This window comes from Lissotriton helveticus, chromosome 1_2 (assembly GCF_964261635.1).
Source record: "Lissotriton helveticus chromosome 1_2, aLisHel1.1, whole genome shotgun sequence".
Taxonomy (NCBI): Eukaryota; Metazoa; Chordata; class Amphibia; order Caudata; family Salamandridae; genus Lissotriton; species Lissotriton helveticus.
This window is the reverse complement of record NC_136058.1, coordinates 6,227,963-6,246,070: the sequence shown is the minus strand read 5'-3', so window position 1 is coordinate 6,246,070 and position 18,108 is coordinate 6,227,963. Positions and strand designations below refer to the sequence as shown.

The 18,108-nt window shown below is 41.6% G+C and overlaps 1 protein-coding gene across 4 annotated transcripts in view; it reads right to left on the bottom strand.

Annotated features, from left to right (window-relative positions):
- HENMT1 (HEN methyltransferase 1) overlaps positions 1–18,108 on the bottom strand; it is a 588,326-nt gene that overhangs the window by 256,546 nt on the left and 313,672 nt on the right. For all 4 annotated transcript variants that reach the window (XM_078668393.1, XM_078668408.1, XM_078668402.1 and 1 more), the window contains one exon: positions 13,276–13,458. In XM_078668393.1, coding sequence (XP_078524519.1) covers positions 13,276–13,458 — 183 coding nt within the window. The remainder of the gene's footprint in view (positions 1–13,275; positions 13,459–18,108) is intronic.

Below are 18,108 nucleotides of genomic sequence, written 5' to 3'. Positions count from 1 at the left end.
AGCCCACCGTCTACAGAGCCCACCGTCTACAGAGCCCACCGTCTACAGAGCCCACCGTCTACAGAGCCCACCGTCGACGAGCCCACCGTCGACGAGCCTACCGTCGACGAGCCTACCGTCGACGAGGCTACCGTCGACGAGGCTACCGTCGACGAGGCCACCGTCGACGAGGCCACCGTCGACGAGGCCACCGTCGACGAGGCCACCGTCGACGAGGCCACCGTCGACGAGCCTACTGTCGACGAGGCCAACTGTCGACGAGGCCAACTGTCGAAGAAATTTACCATCAACGAAACTCCCAGTGGTCGACGAGCCTGCAGTCGACCGACAAGAGGGCACTGTCCTCACTGTCGTCGACGACTGCCTGGAGGCGTTGTCATTGCAGAGTACCAGTGACGGCAGAGATTGTCGTCAGAGAGTACATCGACCGTATCGTTGACAAGCTGGCACATGTTCACGTAGAAAAGTGCGCAGAGTGAGTCTAGACACCTGAGAGTAAATCTCGTGGGCGTAGATGTGGGAGGCAGACTCAAAGAAGGCCAGAGACCCCTTAATTGTGATGTTACTTCAGCTGGTGAAGTATAGGAGAAGCATCACTTAAAACCTTAATGTGCAGGACAAACAAAAAATCCTCCCACATCAGAAGGGGGGTATAGTCTAAGCACAAGAACAACCCCTTTTCCTCCTAACATGTCAGAGACAGGCAGATTGCTGGTCCATATACTCTTCATGAGGGCTCACAGGAAAAGGTCTCAGCTTCCCACAGGTGACGCAGGGTCTGAAGGTAGACTTCATGTAAGTAGACATTACAAAACTGTGATATTATGAAGAAAAAATTGAAGAAAAATGAAGAAAATTGAAGAAAACTGAGCAGAGCTCAGGGAGACTCCCTTCACACGACGCGCGGTAGAAAATCTGAGAGCCTGAGCCTCTGGGGAGAACATTCTGGTGGGTGCTGTCGCCTGATTGGCTGCAGTTTGGTCTATACAAAATGACTAGGATAGTCATGAGTGTGGAAGTTTTTACTCTTGTAGCTTGGGCTACTTTACTTCCTGGTTGGTTATTACCAAGTTTTTCTAAGAATATTATTGCATATTACTGCTTCTTATATACCGTGGGACTCCCACTCCCGACGACGGGGAATGATTCAGGCATGTGAATCTATGAAAGACACCCTAATACTGGAGAAATAAATTACAGCCTGCTTTTCTCCGTCCAAAAGTTATTTACTAAACACCATTCCTAACGTGTTTCAAGGCCTCCTGGCCTCTTCGTCAAAGGATTCAGTGCCACTAACAGTGAAAGCTGCTGCTACGATAAATACGCATGCGCCAATTGTTTCACAGGTGTGAGTCTTTAAATGCATGCTGGTTCTCGTAGTTTTCACTATAATAATAAGCGCAGTATTGCCCTAGTGGGTACTGTTTTTGTAACACTGTCTTAATAGTTCATAAAATTACCCCAGTGGGCCTCCTGGATGAAGAAGCAGGCAAATTTGCATGTAAGTCCCAAAAGCCATTTTCAGACGTGAAAAAGCACTTTCCTCCATCCTGGCCCCGTGAATTCCTTCTCGGTAGCAGGCTCCCTGCGGCCAGGCTGCTGCAATAACATCCAATTCCCAAGTTGCCCTGCTGTGGGAGCTCGCCTTGCATGGGACATAAATAAATGACAGCCTGCTTTTCTCCGTCCAAAAGTTATTTAATAAACACCATTCCTAACGCGTTTCAAGGCCTCCTGGCCTCTTCGTCAAAGGATTCAATGCCACAAACAGTGAAAGCTGCTGCTACGATAAATATATATATATTTCTCGCACTCCTCAAGCATTCCTTGCCCCACCAGTACGAGAGCTGCGTCGTCTAACAGACTCCTCGAGTCGAGTCTCGCAATATTCCATACAAAGATGACAACGCCGTGTGCAATTTTTAATCTTTATTTTCTGTTGCTACCAAACGCGTTTCGACTGACACGTAGTCTTGCTCTATGGTGCGCAAGACTGCTTTTAAGTCGAAATGCGTTTGGTAGCGGCGGAAAACAAAGATTAAAAATTGCACACGGCGTCATCTTTGTATGGAGAATATATATATATATATATATGTATTTTTACCACAATGGGATCCCTTTTAGTCAATACAGCGCTCCACAGCGGGTGCTCCGAGTTAAGGCCGGATCCTGGCCCAAACAATTTATTTTCTACAAAGACGTGGCACTCCAGAGTAAGTTACTCAATGGTACTTTAATCTACCACACACCAACTCAACCAACGCATTTCAGCCTGAATGGCCGTAGTCACGGTTAGTGAGTCCCTTTTCTGTTTCACTTTAAATACCCATGTCTGCCACAATGAGGCATTATGGGATTTGTAGTGTTTGACAATAAAACTTTATACATATTTACAAAAAGGACATTATGTGAATGGGATATTCATAGCCAGTACATTGTAACTTCATGTATTATTGTTCAACCATTGTAAAGTTCATGTGTTCTATCATAACCACTTCATTTGGATAATGACTTATTGCATACCCCGCAAGTGTGATAACACACCACCCTACGTTTAACAAATATACCACATCAATAGCTTTGAAGGAACGGATTTGTAATCATGTCGAGCGAAGCGGAGCTCAGAGAGGAAAGAGAGACAGCAGCAAACTTAATGTTTAAATCGGCCACGGAGACTCAGATCAGCACAACGGATGCGACAACAGCGACCATACCAACCAGTAACTTGAAAATATTATATCAAAGGCTGGAAAAACTGCTGGAAAGGGAAGTAAGGAAGTGGTGGGAAGCCACTTCCCTTCAACGATACGTAGATTGCAACCGGGTCCCGAGAGGACTCCGCATTTTTACCGTTCCCTCCTATGAAAAACTGAACCCAGCCCTACTCAAAGAATGGGCAGAATACACGGCAGAATCGGCGAAAGGCATGGTACGCATGCTGTTCAAATATGCCTGGATTGACCGCGATGAATGCCTGAAAGACATAAGTGAACTGGAAGAACTAATCAAAAAAGAAAAAGTCACCAAAACTAGTGAAGACTTGAGTAAAATAATGACGAAAAGAGTAAGGGAATATGAACTTGGAATCAGGAAAAGAAAGCAAACCAAATTTCAACGCGATGAGCAGGATTATAAAATGGGGAGAATTCTAACTTTTGCTCGCAAATTTGACGCGACAAGGAAGCGTCTTGCACAAGGAACCACTACACCAACCAGTGCAGTAACTTCTGAATCAGAAGTATCGGATGATGAAACAACAGGAGCACGAGCAAACAAGGATCAAGGGAAGGAGATCACTCCTTTTTTCGACGAATTTCAGGTCATCAAAGAAACAAGACAAAGGCCACAGCAACGAGACCAACCCCCCAACCAAATCAAAGAGGAAGACGAGGAGGGGCAAGAGGGGGAAATGCAGCAGCCGCTTCCCCAATAGTCACGAGGAGTGTGTCGAAACAGAGGAAATGGTAAATGAGATCGAGGAGAATAACATCATAAACCTCTCCAATCGAACATTAACAAAAGATGAAACCAACATCCTCAAAAAAGGACTAAGCTTCTGCCCATCAGCTGACCTAGATCTGGTGAATACCAGAATTGATATGTTCAAATACATACGCAAGTTGAAATTTCTGAAGATTTTTGCACTACATTCCAAAAATCGGATCACCAATGAGGATACCCTCACTGAAATGAATTTGGAAGCAACGGATGAATTCCTGAATACACCTCCTGACTCTAATATGTTGGCACAGGAAAATTTAGAGGAACAGAATCTTGGGTCCCAGTCGGAAAACATCATACAAACACAAATACGTGACCCAAGTAATATGAAAAACAAATCAAGAAAACTACCAACTGCTCCCAACGATGCGATTGATGTCTTTAATGATGCCATCCAAATTGACTTAGAGAAATTAGAAAAAGAAAAAATGGACATGAGGAATTCTAACATCTCTAGAAAAGAATGGGAAGTAATAAAATCCCTAAAAAATGACATCTCAATAGAAATCAAACCCTCTGATAAAGGGGGAAATATTGTTATCTTTTCGAGGGAACATTATGAGCAAGAAGCCCTCAGACAACTGAGGGATCCGGACTGTTACACCATCATAAAAAGACAAGAATATGTACAAAGTACTATCAATTTCCATAGAATGCTGGAGGAGTGGAAAGCAGACGGAATGCTCAACTCGGAAGAATTCCTATATTTACAATGTGAGGCACCGGTATTACCTACATTTTACCATCTGCCAAAAGTCCACAAGAACCCCAAAAGACCACCAGGGCGCCCCATAGTATCATCAATTGGGAGCTTGCTAGAAAATACCTCAAGGTTTATTGACATCTTTTTAGCACCAATTGTGAAGGCTTTGCCCTCTTATGTAAGAGACACACAAGACTTCCTGAGACAAATTGATAACATCACATGGGAACCAAACATGCTCCTAATCACTCTAGACGTTGTCAGCCTATATACTTGTATTGCCCACGAGAACGGCCTTACTGCGCTAAAATGTTTTTTGGACAAAAAAAACTGAAAAATTCAGACAACACAGTTCCATGCTGCTGTCCATGACTAAATTCTGCTTATATCACAATATCTTCCTCTTCTCTGGAAACATCTACTAACAAATCAGAGGGACTTCAATGGGCTCGTGCTTCTCCCCCAGCTACGCGAATTTATTCATAGGCTGGTGGGAGAAGCACGAGGCAACGAGCGTTGGACTGACAAAATTCTTCTATGGACAAGGTATATTGATGACTTTTTTGTCATCTGGTGTGGAGATAGGACCTCGGCTGAGGAATATATCGCTACACTGAATGATAATAGATGGAATCTCAGGTTTACAAGTACTATCAGCAATAAAAGTGTTTGTTATCTGGACTTGGAAGTCTATATAGACAATGGTAAGATTCAAACAAAACTATCTAGAAAGCCCACGGCGGGGAATGCTATGCTCCACGCAGCAAGTCATCATCCGGCGAGCCTAATTCACAATGTTCCCTATGGTGAATTCTTGCGTTTAAAACGCAACTGCACAGAAACAGCGGAATTCATCACACAGCTAAAAAGGGGGCCATCAAAAGATTCCAAGCAAGGGGCTACAGCAAACATACACTAACACAAGCTGAGGAAAAAGCCTCTAAAATCAATAGAAGGGATCTTCTGGTGAATAAACCAACTCAAGAATCAGAGGAACAGATCAGAATGATAAACTATAGTACTAAAGCAGGAAAAATTGTGCAAATATAAAAAAAAAAACTGGCACATTCTGAAAACTGATCAAGTACTTAAAAAACTACTCCCTGAGAAACCATTGATTACATATCGACGCAGTCAATCTTTGGCGGACCACCTTGTCCATAGTCATTTCTCACCAACAACACAACCAGCAAAACTATCCAAATCAAAATGCTTTTTTCCGTGTCTACGGTGTAAGGCTTGCAAAGGGAGCACGAAAGTATCTAACTACCCGGGAAGAACAAATGAAGCTACACCAAATAGAGAGATAAAAAAATTGCTAAACTGCAACTCAGAGTACACCATTTACTGCTTGGTCTGTCCCTGTGGGAAACAATACATAGGGAGCACTATCAACCCCACAAAACTAAGGATTTTAGAGCATATGCGTGCCATAACAAAAAATGACAGGTCATACCCTGTGGCACGCCATTTTGCGGAAACACATCAAAGCAACAGAGACTTGTTGAAATTCTATTGCATTGACCAAGTGGGGATAGAACTAAAAAGCTACGTACTTTGGAGTTTAAATATATAATTGATCTTAAGACAAAGGCACCGTATGGGCTCAACAATGATGAGGAGATGTGGATCCATTTATAATGCCATAACTACCAACTGATGGATAGAACTGGAATCTGCAACAAGAAATGACATGAATTATTGAGAACCATTGTGAGAAATTGACATTAGTAGAACTGTATATTGAACTCCGCGAAAGCAAAAACATGTTTTGTTGAGAAATTTGAATTTTTGCCCATTCAGGGCAATATAGACATTACACAGCAATAGCACTGCCCATTCAGGGCGGGGGGAAAAAAATGACGATACATTGCTAAAATCAAGGTTGATTTTTCGTCATGTTCAAAGTTATTATGGATTGTGATTTATTATCAATTTGCTGTCACATTGTTTTAAAAAGGTTTGCACGAGAGCACTTTATTTATGAAACGCCACATAGAAAGACACTAACAAAGTGAGTGAAGGAACACACTACAAGATGGCCGCCATTATGGTTGTATGAAGACAGCATACAGTCTTCTATGTTGTTGCACAGTAATGTGAATGGGTCTTTAAAATGGCGTTAGTACAAACACGCAAATTGACACTGACGAAGCTTGCTCTAAGCGAAACGCGTCTGTTAAGGGTTGCAATAAACATCTGAAAATCGGAGACCTGTGTGCTAGCCTGTTTTCAGCCCTACGGGAGTGAAATTGTGTTTGACTATATATATATATATATATATATATATATATATATATATATATATATATATATATATATATATATATATATATATATATATATATATATATATATATATATATATATATATATATATATATATATATATATATATATATATATATATATATATATATATATATATATATATATATATATATATATATATATATATATATATATATATATATATATATATATATATATATATATATATCAGCTCCAATTCCTCCCAGATTACCCAGCCGGGTCGGAGGAATACAGCACTCTCGGGATTTACTTAGCTTTGCAGCACGGGTTTATTAAACAAACAAACGCGTTTCGGGAGAAACTCCCTTCGTCAGTGTTAACATTGGAACGCATTGGGCGGCTCCATTATATCATTTCAATCTGGGTAGTTGCAACAGACATAGGACTACTGTGGTCATTGATCTTACGCGCCATCTTTGAATGTGCATCAAGTTCACAAAAATGCTGTTTTTGTGATTGGTTCTTGCCCATTATAAATTCTGCCGTGTATCGGCAAAACAAACAATTAAAACCATTCTTTAAGAAAACAGTTCATGGTATTTCGGCAATCATACGCCTCTATGTACACTATTTATCTGCACATTATAGATCATGCCGTGTATCGGCAAAGCATACAATTTAAACCATTCTTTAAGAAAACAATTCATGGTATTTTGGCAGTCATAGACCCCTATGTACACTATTTGTCTCCACATAATTGTTCCAAGAAACGATGTACTTCCCATTAGGGCATCACACTAAACAAACGATATTGTTTAGATATAAAACATCCACATGTGGTCTCTATCTTGCCGTGTATCGGCTTTTGCAGCCATATCGGCCGCAATAAATCTTGGAACAGATACATGTCTCCAGACAATAGCAACATGCATTATACCCAAAGCTCCTTTATCTCCGTCAAAATTATCACCAAGGGTGCCTCTTAGAGCAACAACTATCCGAAATACATTAAAAAAAAACACAAAGTTCATTCATCAATTTATAATTCATAGTTTGACATGCCTATAACTTAACCACATTCCAGTTGTTAAACATAGGGCTTATCCTAAATGAGATGCCATTTCTTCCCCCATGTTCAAACCTCCAGGCGCTTTGGATTCTAGGTCAATTATATACCAAGACTCTAACCTTCTGAGGGTCTGTAATTTATTGCCACCTCGTGGACTTTCAGGAACACAGTCTGAACAGAAAAACCTTAAGAGGTCCCTGTTGCTGTCATGTTTTATTGCAAAATGCCGGGCAACCGGATAGGACAAGTCTCTATTCGCGATCGCCCGCATATGCTCTAGCACCCTAAGTTTAACTGGATTAATGGTACTGCCAACATATCTCAATTGGCAGGGGCACATCAAACAGTAAACAGCATGATTAGTATGGCAAGACATACATTTGTTGATTCTTTTGCCCCCCTTACAGCCTCTCACCTCATAGGTTAAAGTGAGTTTGCTAGATGTGCAGGCTTTACACTTCCCACAAGGGAAGAAGCCCTCTGCATCCTTTAATGTTCCCTTCGTCTTAGATATATGCTGCCTTCTCAAAGTCTTCATCCTGCGTACAATTGCGCCTCAATCTAAGCAGTTCCCCATAGGAGATACTATTAATGAGTCTCTGGGGGTGACTGCTTGAAGCGTGTAAAACGCTATTTCCCGCTGTGGGCTTTCGATATAGCGAGGTACAGATTTTACCATCTTTCACCCTCACCTGCTTAGATTGAGGCGCAATTGTACGCAGGATGAAGACTTTGAGAAGGCAGCCAGTGAGAGTATAGACAGATTCTCTGAGAGGGGATATAAACATAATCTCCTACATGATGCCTTAAATAGGGTAAGGAAACTATCTCGGAATTCTCTTTTTGAGAAAAAGACACGTTCTAACACCAATGGGAAATTTCGCATGATCACAACCTATTCAGCAAATTCCTTCAAACTAAGATCAATTATGACCAAACACTGGCATATCTTAAAAACTGACCAAATAGTTGGTTCGGATATACCAGCTGCCCCGCTGATAACTTTTAGAAAGGCGAGGTCTTTACGGGATCATATAGTTAAGAGTCATCTAAAACCAATATCTAAGACGAAGGGAACATTAAAGGATGCAAAGGGCTTCTTCCCTTGTGGGAAGTGTAAAGCCTGCACATCTAGCAAACACACTTTAACCCATGAGGTGAGAGGCTGTAAGGGGGGCAAAAGAATCAACAAATTTATGTCTTGCCATACTGATCATGCTGTTTACGGTTTGATGTGCCCCTGCCAATTGAGATATGTTGGCAGTACCATTAATCCAGTTAAACTTGGGGTGCTAGAGCATATGCGGGCGATCGCGAATAGAGACTTGTCCTATCCGGTTGCCCGGCATTTTGCAATAAAACATGACAGCAACAGGGACCTCTTAAGGTTTTTCTGTTTAGACTGTGTTCCTGAAAGTCCACGAGGTGGCAATAAATTACAGACCCTCAGAAGGTTAGAGGCTAGGTATATAATTGACCTAGAATCCAAAGCGCCTGGAGGTTTGAACATGGGGGAAGAAATGGCATCTCATTTAGGATAAGCCCTATGTTTAACAACTGGAATGTGGTAAAGTTATAGGCATTTCAAACTATGAATTATGAATTGATGAATGAACTTTGTGGAATTTTTAATGTATTTCGGATAGTTGTTGCTCTAAGAGGCACCCTTGGTGATAATTTTGAAGGGGATAAAGGAGCTTTGGGTATAATGCATGTTGCTATTGTCTGGAGACATGTATCTGTTCCAAGATTTATTGAGGCCGATATGGCTGCAAAAGCCGATACACGGCAAGATAGAGACCACATGTGGATGTTTTATATCTAAACGATATAGTTTGTTTAGTGCGATGCCCTAATGGGAAGTACATCGTTTCTTGGAACAATTATGTGCAGATAAATAGTGTACATAGAGGCATATGATTGCCGAAATACCATGAACTGTTTTCTTAAAGAATGTTTTTAATTGTTTGTTTTGCCGATACACGGCAGGATTTATAATGGGCAAGAACCAATCACAAAAACAGCATTTTTGTGAACTTGATGCACATTCAAAGATGGCGCGTAAGATCAATGACCACAGTTTTCCTATGTCTGTTGCAACTACCCAGATTGAAACGATATAATGGAGCCGCCCAATGCGTTCCAATGTTAACACTGACGAAGGGAGTTTCTCCCGAAACGTGTTTGTTTGTTTAATAAACCCGTGCTGCAAAGCTAAGTAAATCCCGAGAGTGCTGTATTCTTCTGACCCGGCTGGGTAATCTGGGAGGAATTGGAGCTGCCATTATTATCGCGGGACACCGCTGCGTTAACAGCACCCGCCACTGGAGTGACTCGTGTTGCTGGTGTAGAGGAGCCTTATTTATATATATATATATATATATATATATATATATATACATATACACACATATCCAGTTATCTATCTCCCACCGACTGATGACCTTACAGCTAAGCAAACCAGGAGGTCTTGCGCCCTCGAACATAATCATCACATGTCAATATAATGGTCTAAACTTCACTATGACGATGATACCACATGAGGTTTATACGACTTGCCTATAATTTTGTAATGCTCTAATTGGCAAGGGTATTCCCAGACATGGGCCCTGTCTTCACTGTGTCAAAGGAACCAAGCTACAGCTGATCGATGAGTCACAATCAGGGTCTAAACAGTTCTTGAGTTGCTTGTGTTCTGGTTCAGGCTGGACTGTTCCTATTGGAATAGGGCCAAGACTGATTTGCATATGACTGGGTCCAAACTCAGGTGGCATAGTGGGAAAGGAACAATAGGTTGGAATGCTACCCCGAGTGATGGATTGCCAGTGGCTAGACCTATTGCAAGCATTTCTCCCATCAGCTTCTGCGTGTTTGATGGAAATCCGTAAGTGCCAAGTTTGTCCATTTGTGAGACCCATGCTTGCTGTATCTCTGGGGCTAGGCTACAACTGTCAGATAAACCCCAAACGGGGCGAAACTGGTCCTCGATTGCTCATGTTCCAGTTCAGAGAAGACCTAGCCTGGCTGTTTGGGCTAGACTGTTCCTATTGGAGCAGGGTCCAAACTGACGTGGCATGGTATGCAAAAGAGTGATGGGTTTGATGGAGCAAGGAATCGTAGAAAAGAGACTTGCTTGAAGACAATCCTCTCATATAACTCATAACGTCATACTAATTGTGTATTGTGTAATTAATATACACCACATTTCAAACATCAAGAATAGAGAAGCTTGCAGACGTGTCTTTCTAACAAGTAACTCGAGCGAAATCTAAAATGGCAGTTTACGTGGCTGTTCGGGCTAGACTGTTCCTATTGGAGCAGGGTCCAAACTGAGGTGGCATGGTATGCAAAGGAGTGATAGGTTTGATGGAGCAAGGAATCATAGAAAAGAGACTTGCTTGAAGACAATCCTCTCATATAACTCATAACGTGATACTAATTGCATATTGTGTAATTAATATACACCACATTTCAAACATCAGTAAGAGATAAGCTTGAGGATGTGTCTTACTAACAAGTAACTCGAGTGAAATCTAAAATGGCCGTTTAGGTGGAAAATTGTATTGTGCATGCGTCAACTGCACTTACGTAGTAATGACGAGCTTTTGCTTGGAGGGAATTTTCTGCACTTGCGCAAACACCTCTAACATGGCCACTTGAAAGCTCACATGCTAGACATCTGCTTTGCTGAAACTAAATGAAGTTATTTTACTAACTGCTAATGTGAGGAGCATTTAAAAGTAAATGGGATTAGATTAGAGATAGGTGGCATATAGTGAAATCATTTTGTTTTGAAATTAATATACTTCTTTTTGACTTTCTTATTAGTTCGTATTCGGGCCTCTGGCAAGGACCAAAGTTTATATCCCATGTGACCCACTACACATGCGCAGTCTAGATGAGCCAGAAGCCGCACTGTAATCCTTGAATGCCATCCAAGAAAAGAAACAGCAACATACACTGGAAACCATCCTGATGTCCGGGGAAAGTAAGAAATATTGCACGAAATGTATACTTTGTGATGATAAAAATGTGAATACAGGTGGGAATAAAGATTTATGAATAAAAATTAAGGGGCAGGATCATTAGACAATTGAACTGAAGAAAGTATTGAAAACCTGGTATGGAGTGATGATCATCCCCTTTGCCTGTCAAACCAGAATTAAGAGTTCTATGAAACTGAAACATTAATGGGTGGTACATAGCATTTGAAAGGTATAATTGAGGTAGTTTAGTTAGCTAGATAGAACAGAGAGACCGGAATGCTGCAGTGCTCGAGGTGCTGTCGGAGTAACGAGCGAATGCTGAAGCAGAATCATATTGCAGACTTAGAATTTAAGCCAAATAATTAGAAGATGATCGCGGAAGAATCGAGGAGGAAGATAATGTTAAGGAGGGGTGCGACACAGGCGTCGGATCAAGTAGAGGTCACCTTATCCTGTCCTGAATCCTTACCATGAAACCTAAAGCCTTTGTCTCCTGTCCTTTCCCGGGGGACTCTTCCCAACTCCTTGGTTAAGGGGTCGGTTTTCATACCATCGTAGGTAAATATAATGTTCTGTAGATTCAAATTGTACTGCTCTCTCTATCCTCTCCTTTACAAGTATCGTCATTGAAATTCTTATTCATTTGAATCTTTTCCTCCCAATGGTGACGGAGACCGTTCTGTACTTTGAATTTGGCTCACAAGAATTTCATCAAGATAAACATTTAAAATTTGCCAGAGTCTGTGGTTATTTCATTACAGAGAAAGTAAATTTTGTTTTATGTCATTTTACCATCAACTACTTCAACTAATGGTTCATTGACCAGAGGAAAGGACTTTTTGATCACTGAAAGACTGATTAGTAATATCAGATAACTAACCTAAGAGGGACAATTATATAAAAATTGACCCCAGCAGATTTAACTGGCCTGTATGTGAGTGTGTGTTTATGGGCCCAAGGTGAGTATGAGGTATTAGAGTATCTGAGGCTGTTTACGCTGGATCAGTTAAAATGCTACCCTGAGCAACTGACAATGGTTAAACCTATTGCAAGTACTCCTCCCATCGACTTTTGTGTGTTTGATATAATTTTGTTACCACATACCTATGCAGAACACTCCTCCTAGCTCTGTTAATTATACCTATGTGATTTACGCTGTTCATGTTATTTTAAATAATGTCTAATACAACACGGTTTCCTTACTTTACATCAATGTGTACATTAAATTGTTCTTCTTAATATTCTTCCTAATTTCCGAAGTGCATCTTTTGGCTGTGTAGTTACTTGGATTTTTTTGATATATCCATCCTAGGTGCTTTGTCAATCTTTATATTTTAACAGCAACTCTGGTAACCTTCATTAGCATTTTTCTGATGAAAACGCATTTGTCATCCAAACTTATTTCATTAAAACAGAGTTTAGCACATATTACATCAATATACTGAAAGATTAAGGATGCCTGGCTTAGAAAATTAGTTGATGCAATAGGTCTTTGGTATTATATTAATAGATTAGTAGCACGAATCTTATAAAAACACAAATTATCGATTTTCTTTATCAACATTCTCAAACTGCAGTTATACCAATCAAGTGTGACTCATCAAACCGTAACAATACTATCTAATAGGGTAACACAAATGTCACTTTATCATTTCTTTCAGCACTCAACAATGTCCACATGTACGGAATACTATTATATGGTATACATCAAAGTATATGTAAAAAAGTAGTCATTGTAAATTGCAGCTGAAAGCCGTACTTACCAGCACTGAAACTCTTCTCTTTTCCATTCAAACTTGTGATCCGGATGTCTGAATAATGTCGATTTTGGAAGCAAGTGGTTGTATTCAAAGTTTGGAGTGCTGATAATCACCCGTGCAGGAGCCATAAAACCAAATACCACCTCTGGGAACATCTCCAGTTCTTTTGACTCCAGATGCTCTATTCTGCAAGGTGAAACAAACCCCATGTAACTCAGCAGTACCACTGCCAAATACAGCTTTGTGAAAGAATAGTTGTTAGTACTAGGTGTCCAGAAACAAGACCACTGACAGAGTCTTTGTTTAGATAGCACACACTGCCAAGTCAACTGCCTCTAGGAACTACCAACTTTGATAAAGTAAGAAAACAAGTTACTTACCTGTAACTTCAGTTATCCAGTATTGGTATCTTTCATAGATTCACATGCCTGAATCATACCCCGTCGCCGAGGCGGGAGTCCCACAGTAAATACAATAGCAGTGCCAAAGGTAAATAACAGTAGTAGGCCCTAAGGGAAAAGGCCTGAGGCCCAAATCTTAGTAGCCTATCTACATCATTATGCTAAAAAGACCAAAGTCTTTGTCCCAACCAATCAGCTAGCAACACGCTCTGCAGAGCCAGTTCTCCTCAGATTTTCGCTAGCACAAGTGGGAAATAAGTATCCCAAATAGAGAACTGACTCTCCGGGGAGGAGGGTGGGTGCATGTGAATCTATGAAAGATCAAAACCACAAAAAGAGGGCCCAAGGGAAAAATATTTATAGACCTCCCACATTTAAATCCCTAAAAACCTAAACGTAGAAGCAAAGGCACTGTAGTTAGCAGAAGCAACTATCAAGTGGTCTTGGGCAGTCACAAGGTTACCACTGTCCTTCACTTTGATTTTTGATTTCAGGGGACTCTATTGATCTAATACTGTTTAGCAGTTTTTTGGAGTCGATCCGATTTTATACACACTTTTCTCACTATATGCACTGCTTCTTTGAAATATAAAACTTACAAAAATATCTTTCTTCCATCTTGCTTCCTTCCTCTTGTATACCACATGAGGATACAACCAACAAGTTAGTGTCTTGCTCGATCAATCTGCAGCAAGCACTGGGCACACTTTACTGTGCAATGATGGGATACCAAAAGGTCCTACAGTGGGCATCACTATTTGTTTTCATGCTTTACCTTTCTTCCTATTTTGATAGTTGCTTCTGCTAACTACAGTGCCTTTGCTTGTACGTTCCCATAAGAGTCTAGAGAGACTGAGGGCGTATATAGCGGTATAAATATTATACTGTTCTTCTTATTTGCAAGAGACCACCACATTTTGAGAGTATGTTGAATCTATGAAAGATACCAATACTGGATAACTGAAGTTACAGGTAAGTAACTTGTTTTCTTATCCAGTATTGGGGTATCTTTCATAGATTCACATGCCTGAATCAGAATAGGAAGCAGTATGCCAGGTAGGAGTCAGTTGCGGATGGCGGGAGACTTGTACTGATAAACTCCCATTTACATCATTATTAATAACCAACAAGAGTAAGTCAACTGAACTTTCATAAGTAAAACATGATCAGAAATTTAAAAGAACATTCATAGAGTAGTAAAAACATGGATATCTCACGTCATGTACATCCATTTGTTAAAATGGAAACACACACACTCATATACACCTTAAAATACATTATATCTGTATATCAATACATTGAAATCTCTGTATGAATACATAATTAAACAACACAGGTTACCTGAAGCTGTTCTTAAAGAAATCGGTGTCGTAAGACAGCCTGACCAACTGCCGCATCCTCTTGACTCGTTGATTGCAGGCAGTAATGTCTCGTGAACTTGTGGACATTCTTCCATGTCGCAGCAGGGCAGATGTTTTCCAGCGTCACTCCTGCAAACAACGCTGTAGATGCTGCCACAGCTCTTGTGGAGTGAGCCTTGACGTTTCTCAGTAGTGGTCTGTTCGATTTGATATGGCAGAAATGGATTGCGGAAGCTATCCAGCTGGAAATTGTGGCTTTTGTGACTGCTGCACCCAGCGTGGTTTGACCGTAAGCCACAAATAATTGATCCGATTTCCTGAAGGTTTTTGTCCTTTGCAGGTAGAATTTTAAACATCGTTTGATGTCCAAAGAATGTAGTGTTCTTTCCGCCGGTGTAGTAGGATTTGGAAAGAAAGCTCTCAACTTCACTGGTTCATTTAAATGGAACTGTGGTATGAATGTTGAATTAGTTCAAAGAGTGACATAATCCTTAGAGAAATGCAGGAAAGGTTCTTCAATAATGAATGCCTGAATTTCACTTACTCTTCAGGCAGACGTTAAGGCTAGAAGTAGGGTGACCTTCCATGTGAGATACTTGATGTCGGCTTTGTGAATGGGTTCGAATGGATGTTTCATCAGTTGTGAGAGAACCGTATTGAGTTCCCATTCCGGTGGAGGAGGCCTAACCGGAGGATAAGCTCGGAAAAGACCTCATGAACGGTTTGATTAGAGAGGATGAACATAGTGAGGGAATGTTTGCAACTTTCCTGAACCTTGACAGAGCCGCTAGATGGACTTTTATTGATGAAAAAAAAGACAAGAGCGAGCCAGAAGCAGTAGATAAGGAAGAATTTTCTCTGCAGGAGCTCCTATCGGGTGTATACTGTTAAAGTCACACCAAAAGCAAAACCTCTTCCATTTAAGACAATAAGTCTTCAATGTGCTTTGTGCTCGTGATTTTTGTAAGATGTCACAGCAATCCTAGGGAATATGAAGGTCTTGAACTTCTAAGAAATCAGGAGCCATGCGTGTAATTTTAGAGATTGCGGGTCTGGGCAAAGTATCTGTCCCTCGTTCCGCGACAGCAATGTTGGAGTTGGAAGAAGGCAGATTGGACGGTCCTGGGATAGCAACAGGAGTTCTTGGAACCAGTACTGGCGTGGCCACCGGGGAACAATCAGGATGAGACGGCAGCCCTCCAATTTCATCTTGCGCAACACCCTTGGTATCAATGGGATCGGGGGAAAAGCGTAAGCACAAATCCCTGACCATCGCATAGACAGTGCATTCCCTCGCGACCCCGGTTGAGGGTATCTGCTGGCGTAATACCGGCATTTCTTGTTTTGCTTTGTTGCAAACAAATCTAATGTCCGTTTGCCCCAATCTTGGAAAACACTGTTCACTTGAACGTGGTCTAATTCCCACTCGTGGCAGTCTGTTAGGGACCTGCTGAGTTTGTCCGCTATTGTATTGTGGAGGCCTCTGACATGCTCTGCTTTGAGAGTTATGTTGTGAAGTGTTAGCCATTTCCATAACTCCTGAGCTTCCTTTGACAACGCTGCCGACCTTGTCCCTCCTTGTTTGTTCACGTAGAACATGCTGGTGGTATTGTCGGTTCGAACTAAGACCGAAGACCATGCAATCCTGGGAAGGAACGCTTGCAAGGATAGGAAGATAGCCCGCAGTTCCAGACTGTTGATGTGTCGTCGTCTGTACTTCTGAGACCATTTGCCTTGTAAATCTTGGAGATGACCTCCTCATCCCTCTATGGACGCATCCATAGTCAGAACGAAGTCTGTATGATTCTGTATGAATGTGAGTGCTTGTGTCAGATTGGGTAACAGTGACCACCATTGAAGAGCATCCACCATGCGTGGATGACATCGTCGAATCAACCGGTCGCTTGTTTCCATTGAAGATGTTGTTCCTCCAGTAAAGGTCTCATTTTCAGGCGCGCCAAGGGGATGAGATTTATGGCCGAAGAACACATTCCCAGGAGTGAAGAGAACATGCAAACAGAAAGAGACTTTCTTTTTGAAACCTGAAGTGACAATTTCTGTAGGCGAAGTTGTCTTTCTTGAGATAAGAATGCCTTGCATTGTATTGTGTCTAGACGTGCTCCCAGGAAAGGCAGGATCTGCTTTGGATGTAACTGGGATTTGATTCTGTTCACAGTTAGTGCCAGAGATGCAAAGAGTTCGCGACATGTTGAAATGGCATTCTTTACATTGTGCTTTGAAGGACCTTTAATTAACCAATCGTCCAAGTATGGGAAGACCTGGATTCCCCAAGAACGCAACGTTGCCGCTACTGGAGCCATGCACTTTGCGAAGATTCTTGGAGCCGATTTGAGTCCAAACGGGAGCACTTTGAACTGATAATGGGCGCCAGCCACAGTGAATCGGAGATATTTTCGATGTTTCGGATGAATCTGGATGTGGAAGTACGCGTCTTCCATGTCTAAGGAAGTCATAAAATCTCCCTTGTTCAGGCAGCTGAGAATCTCTGAAAGGGTGGCCAAAAAAACCCCCTGTTTTTTGAGGAACCTGTTGAGGTTGCGAAAGTGCAGAATTGGTCGCCATTCCCCTGATTTCTTTTTGATGAGGAAAAACAGAGTGTAGAAACCTGTCCGTTTCTGAATAACTGGGACCTTCACTATAGCATTCTTGAGGAACATTGAATAAGCTTCCTTGAACAATAAGTGAAGATGAGGGGGAGGGGGTCCCGTGGGCGGAGTCGTTGGTGGCTTGGTGACAAATTCTAGGGTGTGCCCATGCTGTACGAGGTCTAGCACCCAGCGGTCGGAGGTCATTTTTTGCTACTGATCTAGGAAAAAGACATTTTGGCGCCCACAGGGAGAGAAGGAAATGTGATTGGTACCCGGCTGAACTCACTTGTTTCTATGAGAGTCTCGCCCTTGATTGTTGGAGCGTTTTCGGCCTCCTTGGCGAGAGAAACCAGCCGATGATTGATAAGATTGCCGATATTGAGGCTGATATTGTCTGCTCTGTTGATGGTAACCTCCTCAAGAGGAATAGCCACGTCCTCTAGCACCTCTGAATGTTACTCGTTT